General features: G+C 38.8%; 4 protein-coding genes across 5 annotated transcripts; 2 read left to right on the top strand and 2 right to left on the bottom strand.

The window, feature by feature from the left end:
- Positions 1-71: 71 nt before the first annotated feature.
- LOC135940150 (apolipoprotein D-like) lies at positions 72-1289 on the bottom strand. Its single transcript, XM_065484927.1, has 6 exons — positions 1102-1289; positions 903-1030; positions 716-846; positions 560-651; positions 405-497; positions 72-348 (listed from the first exon to the last, which is right to left on the bottom strand). The coding sequence occupies exons 2-6, from the start codon at positions 1020-1022 to the stop codon at positions 203-205; spliced, it is 582 nt and encodes a 193-aa protein (XP_065340999.1). The 5' UTR covers positions 1023-1030; positions 1102-1289; the 3' UTR covers positions 72-202.
- A 914-nt stretch (positions 1290-2203) lies between these two features.
- Positions 2204-6279, top strand: LOC135940147 (TBC1 domain family member 31). Its single transcript, XM_065484919.1, has 7 exons — positions 2204-2440; positions 2553-2782; positions 2878-3011; positions 3074-3390; positions 3453-3702; positions 5497-5571; positions 5910-6279. The coding sequence occupies exons 1-7, from the start codon at positions 2408-2410 to the stop codon at positions 5960-5962; spliced, it is 1092 nt and encodes a 363-aa protein (XP_065340991.1). The 5' UTR covers positions 2204-2407; the 3' UTR covers positions 5963-6279.
- An 89-nt stretch (positions 6280-6368) lies between these two features.
- On the top strand, positions 6369-7369 carry LOC135940151 (apolipoprotein D-like). The gene is made up of 6 exons (XM_065484928.1): positions 6369-6456; positions 6509-6622; positions 6679-6809; positions 6864-6952; positions 7009-7101; positions 7166-7369. The coding sequence occupies exons 2-6, from the start codon at positions 6512-6514 to the stop codon at positions 7309-7311; spliced, it is 570 nt and encodes a 189-aa protein (XP_065341000.1). The 5' UTR covers positions 6369-6456; positions 6509-6511; the 3' UTR covers positions 7312-7369.
- Positions 7370-7908: 539 nt separating this feature from the next.
- Positions 7909-14177, bottom strand: LOC135940148 (tetraspanin-9-like). 2 transcript variants are annotated; one of them, XM_065484920.1, is made up of 5 exons: positions 13967-14177; positions 12887-12989; positions 11304-11696; positions 9657-9986; positions 7909-8994 (listed from the first exon to the last, which is right to left on the bottom strand). In XM_065484920.1, exons 2-5 carry the CDS (start codon positions 12956-12958, stop codon positions 8944-8946), a joined length of 846 nt encoding a protein of 281 aa, XP_065340992.1. In that variant the 5' UTR covers positions 12959-12989; positions 13967-14177; the 3' UTR covers positions 7909-8943. The 2 variants fall into 2 exon arrangements, with proteins under 2 accessions (XP_065340992.1, XP_065340994.1); XM_065484922.1 differs by lacking the exon at positions 13967-14177 and adding an exon at positions 13111-13289.
- Positions 14178-14604: the final 427 nt, after the last annotated feature.

Below are 14604 nucleotides of genomic sequence, written 5' to 3'. Positions count from 1 at the left end.
ATATTTATCGCTCTACAACTAACACGTGATTTGTAACTCCGCCCCAAGGTGTATACCTCAAAATCACAATATTTGGTTAAAAAATCGAAATAATAAATTTATTTCCCAATTTCGAATGTTATAAATCATTTGTCATCATGTGTTTCGATAAATAAATTAGGCAAATTTTGGACAGTCACTGGAGACAATAATGGAGCATCATTCATTGGCCGCGCCCGCAGCTGGCGCAATTCTGCTGATTTGTTATCTTGTATTTATCCTGGAGACTATTGGCGTTGATAACACCTTCCGCTTTTGCAATGGTTGCTTCGTCAGGGATCCTTTGGCGCGTGAGAACCCAGGAGAACTCTGTTGAAATTCATTTAATTTTTTTACGAATAATTTTAACTCTAATAACAACTTACGGATATTTGACCTGCCCGCAGGTGTACACGCCCAAACGACTGCGTAATTTGTGTAGTCGGTGCTCAGCACCCAGTAGGGACTGTCGTATCTCTCTTAAAAGATATTTTGATTTAATTAATATCTTTAATTTTTTTGGGTCTTTCAAAAAATTTACCAACAGTGGGGAAGCTGACGAGAAGCTTGCCTTCTCCGCTGTCAACGTCAGCGACTTTTGCGTAGCCGTAAATTACATCAGAAGTACCAGTTCTGCAATAATTATTGGTATAAATTTAAATAGATAACACAGAATTTATAAGCTGAATATACTAACGTTGCGTTGACCAAGTAATTTTTCACGCCAACCGTGCCATTCAAATTGTCCTTATAAGTGGCAGTGACGCATTCTCCGCCTTGCTGGAAAACTGCTGGGTAGCTTTTGTATTCAAACCATTGACCAAGGTACTGGAATTATTTATAAATTATAAAAATTGCATGAATTTAAAATTTAAAGAAATTACCGCGGGCAAATCAAAGTTTTGCTGCACAGTCACTTCTGGACAAAGTCCTGGGGAAAAAACTTGTGCATTTGTTTGCAAAATGCAAGCGTACAAAGTGATCAAAATCGCGGAGAAAGTCATATTTTGAGCTGTAGAGAGATAATATCACAAGCAAAAATTATATTAAGTCGAGAATAAAATAAATTTAGATATAAGTTACCTGAATGTAAATTGCAGAGACCGCAGAGACGCGTCTACTCTCTCGATTTGATCTTGAGGGAAGGGCAGATGGTAATGAGTAAGACACGTCTCGAATCCCCGCTTATAAGCCGAAAGCGCCTAATCTTAAGCTTATGGATCTTAAAAATAAATTATAATCTTCAAACAGTTGATCCTCCTTTTTGTGCGTCATAATACTCCTCGGCTGTTATATAACACAGCGTAAATTTGCACTGCATAAAAGTGTTTGGCTAGGGTCAAATGTTAAAATCACCAATCCAAGGTTGGAAGAGTCGTCAAACCCGACAAGAGCTCCGCAGCAGTACCCGGATGAGAATTTTTTTGTTTGATCTCATACAGATTGAAAATTATAAAATTGGTTATTTAGGGTTTATTTTCTTTCGCTGTTGAGGAAAAAAATGAGGAAAAATAAATGAAATAAAAACGGGTATTTATACCATCTTGATATCTGCGTGTTTAAAACTCAAAAAGAGGAAATAACAGCCACTCATCTCACCACAGTTTGCATGCGATATTTCAAATGGAATGCTTATCTTGAATAAAAAGGCATTTTTTATAACGAAAATATGTTGATGAAATATTATTTTCGGTATTTTTATGTATTTTTATTGACGCATTTAGCTGTGGGAACCTAAATTAATATTGTAATTTCTATGTGTATAGTTCATTAAACAACTCATTTTGCAATTTTGTTATAGCTGCTTACTTTTTTATTGATATACACGTAAACTTAAAGTCACCCTTTATTATAATATTGAGTTTTATTTTTAGGACTTATTCCTTTTAAATTAAAACGCTAATAAACGACGCAGTTTTTTTACTAACACTATTTAATTTAAATTCTTATAACATTATTTTAAGACTTAAAAATGATTGAAAACAAATTATTTGTTGCATTTTACATTGGACCAAAATCCTCATTGTATATTATAATGGACAAATGTGCAGTGCATAGCGGTCAGCGGTCTGGGAGAAGCAGGATTTACGCGATTATACCCAAGATACCCAATGTACTACGCAAATCCGGTTGGTTTCTTCATACCGCGAGAGATGGCGCAAATAAAGGCAGACCAAGTCAAGTATCGTTCGTGATCTCACTACAGAGATATTTAACCAACACAAATATAAACACTATCCATACACCTCGTACGTTACCTAACCCAACTTATTTTGGACTCGAAGGTTGGTGCCGTAAAGTTCTCATGATATAGCTGTTGTGACCAAGAGGCCACGGTTCATCATCGCAGAGTTGGCCTCGAATTCGCCTTTCGGCTGCACTGAGAATCATGACGTCTCAACACTCTTCAATTTGCGAAGCGGTGAGAAAGAAATTCGATCGCACTATATTACTCACTTGCAAATCTCGCAACACCCGAAATACCTAGGCTCCATTTTTGGCGTGCATAACGTTTGATTTCACTTGAGTTGCAGCTAGAGGAGAAAATAACACCAAAGAAAATGCGTTGCTTGGTGCGAGAGTTTGGTTCCCTGCCGTCAGCCAACAGGGCCTTGGTCTGGAGGTTCCTCCTGAGGACGCCCCAAAACCACGCCAGTTTCTGTGCCTTGGTGTCTCAAGCGCTGGAATTGGACCTTCCAGATGAGTGGGTCAGGTGGACAAAGAAACAAAATCTCAGACCGTTCACCGAGTCTCAATTCACCAGGTTCGTTTATTACGTACCTGTATTTTCCAACTCGCGGAAGAAAACCGCACTCCCGTAACCTTGATATTTATGTATGTACGACTGCCCCCTTTCAGAGCCTTAAAATGGTTAATGGCGTGGAGTCCGGAACTGACATGTTTGGACTTCCTGCCCCAGTTTGTCCTGCAATTCGCTTCAGTCCTTGGTGGTGACCCGATCTCGAGTTTTGAAGTTATAGTCACAGCCATCAGTGAGTGTCTCGTGAATGACACGCCATAAAATTATTTTATCTCACGCACTGTGCAATTACAGGGAACTGGGGCTGCTTGTGGTTGGAAATGTGTTCAGAGCCGCCGTTTCAAATCATGACCCTGATAGAACAGTTGCTACAGAGGTTTGGTCCTGGTGCCTTAGAAATTTTGAAAAAGAATTCCGTCAGCATTGTCTCCTACGCCTGGCCGCTTTTCGACACGGGCTTTGCAGCAGTGCTGCAAGAGAAAGACTGGCGACAACTGTGGGACCACCTGATCTGCAACAGAGTGGCGTTGTACGTGTCTGCGGCGGTCGCGTTCGTCTGCTGCACAGAACCTCTTCTCAGACACACATCAGATCGCTCACTCAACATTAAAGTGCGTTATTATCTCACGTGTTAGTGACAGTTTTTTGTAAAAAAATTCTATATGTGTGGCAGGGCCTGTTCCTGGAAAAGCAGGAGGTCGACATGAAAGCATTCCTCCGTAAGAGCTACGAGATCTACGACTCGGTCACCAACTGGCCTCCCATGCTGACGAGTGAGATGGTCGTATTGCCTTCGGGAAAATATCCTAGTCTTGAGCAGTTCATGAACACGAAGCCTGAAACTCGCAAACATTCTCCAAAAGACAGCAAAGACTGCGAACCATGTGAAGAGACTGACCTGTTTACTGCTGTGGAAACTAAAGGTAAACTCATTGCTTTGTTGTTATTTGCTTGTCATTTACATTTATCAAACCTGAATTTGCTACATTTTCGTTATTTAAATCCTGTTAACATTCAAATACTTAAAAATTCAATCTCAAGTTTGTCGTCTTACGTCATTCAAATTTGACCACATTATTCCTGCCACTAAATCTGTTTTTTCGAAAAATTTCTCTGACCCCTGGAATATCCAAAAGGCATTGACTCTATGAGTATAAAGATATAATTTTTGAAAAACAATATAACATTTAACTGTTTTATTTGGGGTATCTTTTAATCTGACTCATTCTGTCATAATCGTCGCTGACTGCTGACTTGATGAGTCACACTTACTGCATGTGTAATCAACACTGTCATATTCCGACCTGATTTTGAGTTAAAGAAAACTCATGCTGTGGTTGATTTGCCAATTTTAACCCAATTAGAAACAAACATTTAATCGATTTTTGTTCTTAAAGTGAATGGTAGAAATCAAACTGGTTACATGCTTGGTTGGCCTAGCACAAACAATTTATGCACATCACTGATCAGTTGATTTGGCTCAATTGACTTGCTACCTTCAGTTTTACCTTCACTTGATCACTCAATTTCCGTGTGTGTCAATTCAACCTTGATTTCTCTTCATCTTAAAAAAAAACAAGTAGTGTAAAATTTGGTGCTGTAATATTTTTTTACTTATGATCTCAATTTAGTGCAAAGTTATGCGATCTTCGCTTACTTCAATCGACAGACAAAACATCCTGTATACACACACAGCAGGTTCAACTCGCTAGAAATAAAACCATGTTTAAGCAAGTTTAGTGCTGGTTTTTCCATGTTACGTAATCAGTTGTCTCGTAATAACAACTGCCTCGCGTTTCAAGCAGTTTTCTTTGGAAAAGTAAACAGACACCAATTCAACAGGAAATAAATTATATTACGCTGTTATTTCTTATTTTAGCAAAACAAATTTAATAGAAATATAATAGCCAATTTAATTTAAAATGTGCCTTCAGAAAACTGATTAAATGAAACTTCCTTTAAATTGGAGCTGAATGTGTACAGTTTTAAAAAGATATCACCAACGTTTTAAAAACTATTTCAAAACTATGGCGAGACAAATCATGAACTTGTAAAAGTTCGCCATTTCTGAAAATGGATAAAATTTATTGTGGTTTCGAAATAGTTTTGCGACTCTCAACTCGGAACAAAACAATAATTAATAATATTGCTGCAACTCTGGGGACTTCCAATCTCACAAGAAGAGCAATATCCTCGTGATATTATTATTTATTGAAACCCCAAGTTCCGCATAAAATAATAAACACGAGCAGCCTGTGAAAAAGAGTATAGTCTGTTTTGCAGCGAAAGAGGATTTAATTTCTTACATCAATATGTACAACCTGGTAGCGGAAAAGTGCGCATCTTTCAACAACCAAACGCGAATTTCTTTGTTGCAAGATAAGGGCAACAATCAATTCGACAGTGAAAATAATAAAGAAATTTAGATTGCTATTTGACACGTTTTGGCTTAATCCCCGTAATACCGGTACGATTTTTGAACTGATTTTCTAGAAAAGCTAATCAAAACATTAGGGTACATTAGACAAGATAACTAATTTCAGATAATCAAGTCTACCGCATTGATTTACTCGTCATTTTAAAGTGCTACTCTCTAAGTTCTTTCACGATAAAAAAATAGCTACCACCTATTATAATCTTATGTTGATAATGTGCTCTTCTCTTTGTCTATGCTACTTGAGTTTGTTGACAATACTGATTTGTTAATTTACTTTCAGACGATTGTACAGATGAAATCTTGAGTGCCTTGATGTTCAGTCATAAAATTCGAGATGCTGTTGACAGCTGGAAAGGTAAATTAAACGGTTGAAATGAGGACTGCGTGTGACCTAATTTTTATCTCACAGTTTTAATGTGTGTTACGAAATAAATGTGCAACAAAAAGAATGAAAAGATTAAAACATATGATATCTCGAAAACTAGGACAAGTTGAATCTTAACGCATCATGAAAATTGTTGATTTATACAGCCCCAAAAACCCACACCCATATTTTCCATAGATTTATGAGTTTTTTGGTAACAAAACAATAAATTAAAAATCATATTTATTAGCAATTTAAAATTTTGATTTATAACCTAATATTTTAAAAGATTTTACTTTATTTCAAACGAATTGTATTTTTTCTTGCAGGCGCTGCGATAGGCGCTGTTGGATTGGAGCCAGGATTAATGTCTAAGAAATAGGTGCCAGAAATTAGATTGCATCATCTCCGCTTTTAGTATTTAATCCTATAAATTCCCTGTTGAAAAGTAAAATTTCCATTATTCACATGATTTGCCTATTTGGGCATGCTTATCTGCCATTTCTGATTCAGCCATGCTACGCAAAACCAAACTGACTGATAATCAATCTGGACTGCGGTCTAAAATTTGAACATAATATAAATGTTACGTAATGAAAAATTCATATTTTGTATCGCTTGGAAAGACCTGCAAACTGTTTCGTAAATCTGAAATATTTTATATTTGGAATAGACAATAAAAAGATATTTCAAACCAAACTCATGTCATTATTATGTAACGCGACTCCCAGAGAAAATTATAATCTAGATGGTGGTGAAAGATATTTGATTTGCCTAATGGCTTATCAGATAATAATTAGTATAAAATCGAGCACATGCGCTCAGCTTTCCACTACACACAGATTCATCTACTGATCAGCAACCCACAGCAGCAAGGTAGAATATTATATTAATTTTGAGTGATTTTCCACTGATCTTTTGACATCAGAAAATGAGGTACTTGGCCGCATTAGCTCTCCTCGTTGTCGGCGCCAGCGCTCAAATCGTCAGTCCAGGCCCCTGCCCGCCTGTGACCGTCCAACAGAACTTTGATATTCCCAACGTAAGAAGTCCCCTAAAAGCGATATAAAAATTTTAAACTGAAGATTCTTCTTTTAGTATATAAACAGATGGTACGAACAGAAGAAGTACTTCACCTTCTTTGAGCAGAATGGAGTGTGCGTTTCTGCTACCTATGGCCTCAATCCTAACGGAACCGTTGAAGTCAGGAATTACCTTATTAATGCAGAGTAAGTTTTTGAGACTAAATAAGTTTATTTAAATTATAAAATACACATTTTCAGCACCAATCAAACTGAAATTATTGTTGGAAACGCCGTTGTCGACAGCGATACTGGAGAGGCAAAGCTGCTTGTGAATTTCCCCAGTGCAGGTTTGTGCGCTTTCTTCCAAATGAATGTAATATTTCATTAATTCGAATTTGTGCAGGAACTTTCGCAGCGCCGTACTGGGTTCTGGAAACTGACTACACGAGATACTCCATTGTCTGGTCTTGCGCTGAGATTGTCGGCGAAAATGTCCGTAAGTAGTCGTGATATTAAAATATCAAACACCCTCCTCCTAACTTAAATTGCGCTTTTTGTAGAGTTCGCCTGGGTTCTTACTCGTGAAAGATTCCCTGATAATGCGACACTGACCGAGGTAGAACGTGTGATTGCTGCCAATCAGCTTGCGGATAAATTTTTGATTACTTCGCAAGACAACTGTCCAGAGGATCCTCTCGACATGTGATATTTTTCTCAAAACTTTTTATTTTAAGATTTACTAAATAAAGCTTTTGCAATATACACACCTATTTGTCTTATTTATAAAATGCTACAAAACATTTTAAGACGTTAAAAAAAGAATTTCTTAGTCGTCGGTGAGTTAGAATGTTTTTTCACTTGTATACGGTTATGCAGGCATTTTTTATTATGAAGAAAACTACTGACTTGTCCTTGTTGGTTTCCCTGTAATGGTTTCAATTGGGTCGGTTGGAGCCAAAACATGTCGAGATGATAGATAAAATTTTGCATGGAGATCAATATCAGAACCCAATTGTCCCTTGTCTCCTCTTCAAGAATTTGAGAAATTTTTGTTTATGACAGCAGTTTCCTGCCATTCTTTTTAAACTTCTTTACACAATTAAAATTTCGCAAGCAAGTTTTTGGCCCTGTTCATCAAGCGGGCATGCTGATAAGTTCATCTTTCATCAAACATTATATCAGGAATGGCAGCGAAAAAAGTAAAGAACACACACCATAATTTCCGGATTAAAAAGTAATATAATTTAATTTATCTTCTTTGGGATGTAATTTCGCAAAATGGAAAGAAAAGATCAATCAGGAATTTGGTTCTAGTACAATAGTTGCGACCGCTTCTCTTTTTATTGCTACACCTTCACACGTACTGCACCGACACATCCAACAACTCCATCTGGGTGCTACGAATAACTATAGAGTGAGTGTGTTTGATACACTTTTACATGCATTTCTGCTGACGGAGGGCCAGATTAGGAGGGTTGTTTGCTCCACTCAGGCTGGCTGGGCTTATTATGTATATATATATATACGACGTGTTACACGACATGAACAACTGTTGGGGTTGGTTCAGCCTTCTGGTCCGCCTGCACTGGCATTGGAACTCGATATATCTCCCCAACAGGCATATTCTCCTTTGCCGTCTGCTTGAGTTTTGCTCCTTTTCAATAGGTGGGATTTTTTGTGCCTTATAATTACGTTTGTGCCTGGTGTCTGCATCCGCTCAGTCCGCAAACTTGAGCGCGTTCCGTTATTTGATTTTATTTAAAACGTTTAATGTGTGTGTTGTATGGGGCTTCGTTAAAGCTAGGACATTACATGGTAATATTAATTCATAAATGAACTAGTCTACAGTATTTTTTTCGACTCTTATCGTTACTATTAAAATACCATTAAAATTTCTTACAAAGAGCCCGAAGAGCAATAAAATTTATAATCATATAGATTATATGAGATCCATAAAAGAATTTTAAAAATCACGTAATAATTATGTAAATATGTTTGTATATAATGAGGGGCCTTTGGCCGAAAGGTTTGTCTTCGTAAAATCTCAGAACACAAGAGCAAACCAAAAGCAAGCGTACTTTGGTTTTGCGAAAAATGGTCAAAAATTCCGATTGAGTAAAGTTCATGAGCTTGAATTGTGCGCCAACCTAATTACTCCCAAGAAGGCTGAATCAACTAAGTGTAAAGGACAGGATCAATATTTTGGCATCGAGAATTACATTAAAATTAATAGGACTGGTTCCTCATCTTGAACATGTAGAGTGATGTCGAATGTACCGCGCGAAACGTACATTCCATTCTTTTCATTTTCTTTGGCGATGTTTTGATGTATGTTTCTTTACTTTCCTGCCACCTTGCAGAGACACGCTGTGTAAGCCATGCCCAGGATCTGAAACACGTGCGTATCACGCGTTAAGAAAAAATATAAAAATTTAATCATGACTGGAAAATGAAAAACATCTCTTGTTGATTTCAGATATTTTTAATTAACTCAAGCAGTTCCGGCGTATTTAGTGCACCGTATTCCGTGAAGTAAAATGACTTGAACCTTGTGTGAAAATTTCAGAGTGGTGTTATTTTTCATTTTCGAGAAACGACACGCTTCGAAACTCTAAAAAATCACGAATTTTTCAACTCTTCTGTGATTAGAAAATAGTGTCAACTCCAAATCTCGGGTTCTAATCACCAGAATTGCTAAAACTGCATACCGTTAGACTCATCTCAATCTCCCCTGATCAGCTGAATCATTTAGGGGTGCTTACCCCAACCCCTTAAACATTTAAAATATAAAATAAATGTCTTAAAAAGCATGCTTCCTCGTCAAGGCTTAAAAATAATTTAAATTATCCAAACGTTCAGGCTAAAATTAACACCCCAAATTATTTCAAAATTAAAACAATATTAATTTAAATAGAATACAAAATTCCAGCAGTTTTTAAGGGGTTGAAATATAGCATTTTGGTGTTACGAATTCTTTTTCCTATAAAGAACGCAATCAACCTCGAGTAGATGAACGTTTTGTTTCTAACAAATAAAAAAATCAGGTCTCACCTGAAGGAGGCTGGCTGCCAGTCCGACGGCCAGCACGAGCAGGCTCTTGTCCTTGAACCAGTCCTCGAGCGGCTGCAGACATCCTCGCTCGTGGCGTGCCTCGCTAACTCCCTGGCTCTGGCACAGGTCGCTCCTGACGGGCCGCGCGGTGCGCCACTCGTCGATGTCGATGCCCATCAGCATTCCGTGCATGCTAGCGTCCGGCGTGGTCGTCTTCTGCACCATGCAGCACGTGATTGGCACGCGGGGTCCGTTCTGTCCGTTGTCTGGCTGCTGCATCTTGGCCCACAGCTCATAGTCCTGCACCTTGGTCGCGCCGCAGCACTCGAACTGCGAGAAAAAATGCGCCGTTTGTTGAGATCGATTTTTTTATAAATTTCTTAGATTTGACTTTATCAAATTTATTTACTTTTGGCAAAGTAAAACGCATCAAAAGGATAGTTTTTAGACAATGTTTTAGACTAAATTAGTCGGGTTTCCCGCTAAAATAAGCTTTCTCTGAGATAAAAAGGGCGATATAGTTTTATTTTTGGTGCATTTAAATTTTCTTTTGGGACGAAAATTTGGCAAACATGGGAAATTGTTAATTTATTTCTTTCCTGTACTTTTGACATAAATTACCATTTTTTGATTGTGAGAACAATAAATTCAATGCTAAAGGTAAAAGATATTCAATTAAAAAATTTCTAATTTTTCCTGACGAAAATATTGACAGTTGCAGAGAAATATTAGTGATTTTTAAGGAAATTGTAGATTTTTGTGCACATTTTTTGTTTGCGTCATATGCTTTAGTATATTGTAATGATTTCGCTCTTTTTGTTAGTCCATAAATGCCGCTTATGATCAAATGCTAAAAAAATATAATGAAATCGTAAAACCGAAACAAAAATAATAGGTTTTAAGTTTATGAAGCGTGAAGCTAACAGTTTAAAATTTCAAAGTATGCTCCTCAGCAATTTGGTGTAAGAACGTGGAATCTGAACGGTGTTTATTGAAATTACGGGTCGCCATAAAAAGTTTGTACGACATTTTTATGGGATACTTATGCAACCGGGTGCACAGCCTTGCCAAGCACGTTGCCTGTAAAACTTTCAGGCGTCGAAACCACGAAATGAGGAAAATTCCTAACGTTTTCTGGGCTATTCAATCCTAAAACGACACCATCTAAGAGACGTCCTTGTTCGTGCTCTTCGTAAAAGTGTTTATTTTTTGGCAAGCCAGTGGGCCATTACTTTTAAAACCCTCAAGCGGAGAATTATTAATGCTGAAACAGCACCGTCAGCAAATAAAAGAAAAAAATATGTGCCCAGGTTTGTATTTCTTATCAATTCAGGCCTTTCATCTGGTCAATTATTATCACTTTCTTGCGCAAACATGGCATTGCTGATTTCAAAATATTACCTCAAAAATTATTCTAACTTTTGGAAAAATAATTCTTTGAATGTAGTACATACTGAAGGATCTGAAAGCACCTCTCTCCTTAAATCTCCCTCAAATTTAATTTCAAATTGAAAAAAGCTCAAAATAGTTATACCACGGAAACCAAAATCAGACGAACACATAATATCTTGCAAAAATATTTAGCAAAAAAAACTATTTTATTTTTATTTTTGGCCTGCTCTGGAAAGATAATTTTAGTGTGCGTACCTTGTACTGTGCAAAGTTATAAGCGTCCGAGAAGTGTTCGTGTCCAGTGCGGTTGAACTGGTTGTGCAGACGGTCGCGCAGACGGGACTCGAGGCCGGAGATGGTCTGCTCGCGGAACAGGAGAGTTGCCACCACCAGGGACACTTCGGCCGCGAACACGAGGAACAGGAAGGTGAAGTAAGTGCCGAGCAGGCATTTGTTCAGCTGCTCGACGAGGCCGGCGAAGCAGCCAAGGATGCCGACCACGAGTACCACGCTGCCCAGGCCGACCAGCCCGAAGGCCACCAGCAGCAGCGGCGGCATTCCCGGTGAGGCCACGGCCGTAAGCAACACTGCCTGGCCCTGGTCCAGCAACATCGATGCTCCCAGGAGGATAAGGGCGGCACCTGACGCCTGGAATCAAGTACGAAGGAAAGGATTTTCTTTAAAAGGAAATATTCTAAATGGCTCTACACCTTGGTGCTGAATGAAAAAGTGATATAAATGAAGAGAAACAATTTATTATTTTTATGAACTATACATGCAAAACAAAATCCATAAAATTAATTTTAATTTACAAAGGATTCTAAAACTACCAGCCATCAGATAAAATTGACAGAACTCAATGCTGAGCAAATAAATACAGCAAATCTGACAAAATCTTTTGAACATATTACGTCTCCTAAAAACTTAACATAACCCAATACTTAAAAAGAAAAGAAAAAAGGATAAAAACACAGGCTGGGGGAAATTTAATTCTATTGATTTTAAAATGACTACCTACTGCAAACCCTCTTCAATGAAATATTTTAATAACAAAAATATAACAAAGATTTTTTACATTAAAAATGAAAAATAAATTATTGTTTCACTCTGCGCTGTTGACTAAGAATAGGATAAATAAATTTTGAAGAGCACTGGCCAGCTATTCCTTATTTTTTTCAATATTAAATGTCCTGCGTTTTCGCAGTTTGCTAGTCTTTTTTGCATTTTTAACTTTGAATCCAAAGGGAATTCATTTTCTCGACAGCTTGTAGAACATTTTCTTCCAATTAATTTTGCAATGCAAGCAGCAAAACTTTTCTCTCATTATATCTTTTGCAAGTAAATTGAACTCAAAAAGCTTTTCAATTTTGTAAGAAAGTGTTTTCTTGTCGGGAAGGACGACATTCATAAAATCCGTCACTTTTTTTTAATCACACTCTGCAGAAAAGTGCATTTTAATCGCTCTTCGTGACTGACGTTGTACATTGCTGCATATACAGTGTTAATTTTTTGCAGGAAAGCTCTGCTGCTCAATTTAAGTACCTCACTTAATGGAAATATATATAAACCTTTTCCTCTCTCTCACAAATTGAGATATTTTATTTCAGGCAATCTGAAAATGCGCCGCTTTTAAAAGAAAGGAGGAAAACAGTTTGCAAGTGAAAGTAACATATGGGCCCAAATTTTTTCCTGCTGCCATCAAGTTATTTCGTGGAACAAAAGAGGCTGAGGCAAGCCACTGCAGAGAGTGGCTTGCCGCGCGGTCGTAATGAATAATGACCGACGCCGGGGCGGAAAGTCACTATATTTTACGATACAAGCACGCTTTTGGAACTTACCCAAAAGATGAGGTTGAAGAAAATGAGCCCTGCTTTGGCACATTTGTTCGTGTTGTCACAAACGATCGCCATTTTCGCTTCCTGAATGCCTGCTGAGCTTTAGCTGGAAAAAAGGGGAGCACGATTCAAATGAGGCCCAACACACTATTGAACGCATTCCAAAAATGCAAAATAGCACCCCTCGAGATTTTTGAACTGGACCAATTTTCTACAGATTCGCGCACCTGCCTCCGTGTATGTTTTACGGTCGAAACAAACGGCGACTTTGCATCGGCAAGGGAAAACTCGACTTATTGGCGTCTATGCATTCTCGTCTCCCTCGCGACTACAAAGAGAGCAAAATGCTCTCGTGTCTGCTCTGTCTCGTTGTCGGGTTAATGTATGGAAGGTTGTTCTCTCCTCTGAGTCGCGCGCGCGGTGTACAGAAGGGGCAGAGCTCTGCCCCGCTCTGCCTTGAATTATTGATTTTCGTCTGCAACAGACGCTCAGCATCCACACGTCGGCACAGGCGCCAGATTTTCATCTCAAATGCGTTTCAGTTGTGGATTTCGCGACGCAGAAAAGGGTCCTCCCGTCGAAAACACGCGTTCGTCGCAGGCTGGAATACACCCACGCTCTCACTCTAATGAGGCTCAATGGCTCTTAAAAAAAAGGAGAATAAGCGAGCACGCGCCTTGCCGCACTTAAAAGCAAAATGCGCGTTAATGCCTCATCGCGTTGATTAAAAAGTGTAAATTACAATTACGCTCGGCAAAATGTTTTACGCACCTAAAGTAAACACGATAATAAAAGTTAAAAGCACCCCTTTTTTAATCTTAAACGCTGAAATTTCCACTTTAATTTAAAATTTTTATTTTTATTTTATAATTTAATTACTTTTGACTGAAACTCCAGTAGGGTAGGCATCAACGATTTGAAATTACCTGAAATCCCGATTTTGCCAACACAAAAGGGCGTTTCCAGACGGGGGCGAAAAGAGGCTGTGCATAATTTACGTTTGTTTGCTCAGCTCCAGCGCGAGATCCGTCGATAAAACTCGTTTCCCGGCCAGCGAGGCTGCAGCCCCAATCTGTGTCTCACCTTAAGTCGAATCCTGCGGCTCACGCAGTCCGATGCAACATGCTTGATCGGTCGAGACGAGTGAGAGCAACAATGAGCAAGTCGGGCCCGCGCTGCCCGCCGCAATGGAGTCCTGATGTTGCTGCTGGGAAACGCGCTGTCACTGGCGGCCCGACCCGACACGGGAAAGTGCAAAGAGGGAAAGCGCCCGGGAAAGCGAGCGCTCTGCCCGTGGAGCCATCTGCCCCTGCTGTTCGCGATCAAGGGCGCGCGCAAAAAGAGCAAGGCCGCGCGCCAACCAGCAAGAGAGGCAGCAAATGTGCACAGCCCGGCGCTGATAATCAACTCTCTACGATCGGATGCAATTTTTCCTTTTTTTTTTCGCTTTGCTGTTTTAAAGTGGAGTGAAAGGAGTACGAGGAAAAGTAATCGAGCTGTACCGTCGCTGCTGTCATCGAGCAAAAGTTTATGGAGTTTCATTCCCCTTTGACGCTGTTGCCAAGTGCGAGCAAATTGCGTTTCAGGAAAAAGGCCAGTTTCCAGGCAGAAAATATTTCCTTGCATATCGCGAACATTTCTAAATAAACAAGAATTTGAAAATATCTTTTTCATTTTTGTGATTCTATAATACTCGACAGCAGCAAAGTTTCAGCCCTTCA

The sequence above is a fragment of the Cloeon dipterum genome, chromosome 3, assembly GCF_949628265.1.
Source record: "Cloeon dipterum chromosome 3, ieCloDipt1.1, whole genome shotgun sequence".
Classification (NCBI taxonomy): domain Eukaryota; kingdom Metazoa; phylum Arthropoda; class Insecta; order Ephemeroptera; family Baetidae; genus Cloeon; species Cloeon dipterum.
This window is presented reverse-complemented; position numbering and strand designations above follow the sequence as displayed.

Coding starts and splice junctions, on each gene's coding strand:
- LOC135940150 (XM_065484927.1), bottom strand. CDS start 1,022: ATGACTTTCTCCGCGATTTTGATCACTTTGTACGCTTGCATTTTGCAA. Junction 847..902: donor AAAACTTTGATTTGCCCGCG/GTAATTTCTTTA, acceptor AAATAATTCCAG/TACCTTGGTCAATGGTTTGA. Junction 349..404: donor TGCGGGCAGGTCAAATATCC/GTAAGTTGTTAT, acceptor GAATTTCAACAG/AGTTCTCCTGGGTTCTCACG.
- LOC135940147 (XM_065484919.1), top strand. CDS start 2,408: ATGACGTCTCAACACTCTTCAATTTGCGAAGCG. Junction 3,703..5,496: donor TACTGCTGTGGAAACTAAAG/GTAAACTCATTG, acceptor ATTTACTTTCAG/ACGATTGTACAGATGAAATC. Junction 5,572..5,909: donor TGCTGTTGACAGCTGGAAAG/GTAAATTAAACG, acceptor TTTTTCTTGCAG/GCGCTGCGATAGGCGCTGTT.
- LOC135940151 (XM_065484928.1), top strand. CDS start 6,512: ATGAGGTACTTGGCCGCATTAGCTCTCCTCGTTGTCGGCGCCAGCGCT. Junction 6,953..7,008: donor TGTGAATTTCCCCAGTGCAG/GTTTGTGCGCTT, acceptor GAATTTGTGCAG/GAACTTTCGCAGCGCCGTAC. Junction 7,102..7,165: donor GATTGTCGGCGAAAATGTCC/GTAAGTAGTCGT, acceptor CGCTTTTTGTAG/AGTTCGCCTGGGTTCTTACT.
- LOC135940148 (XM_065484920.1), bottom strand. CDS start 12,958: ATGGCGATCGTTTGTGACAACACGAACAAATGTGCCAAAGCAGGGCTC. Junction 11,697..12,886: donor TCTTCAACCTCATCTTTTGG/GTAAGTTCCAAA, acceptor ACTTGATTCCAG/GCGTCAGGTGCCGCCCTTAT. Junction 8,995..9,656: donor TGGCAGCCAGCCTCCTTCAG/GTGAGACCTGAT, acceptor CACGTGTTTCAG/ATCCTGGGCATGGCTTACAC.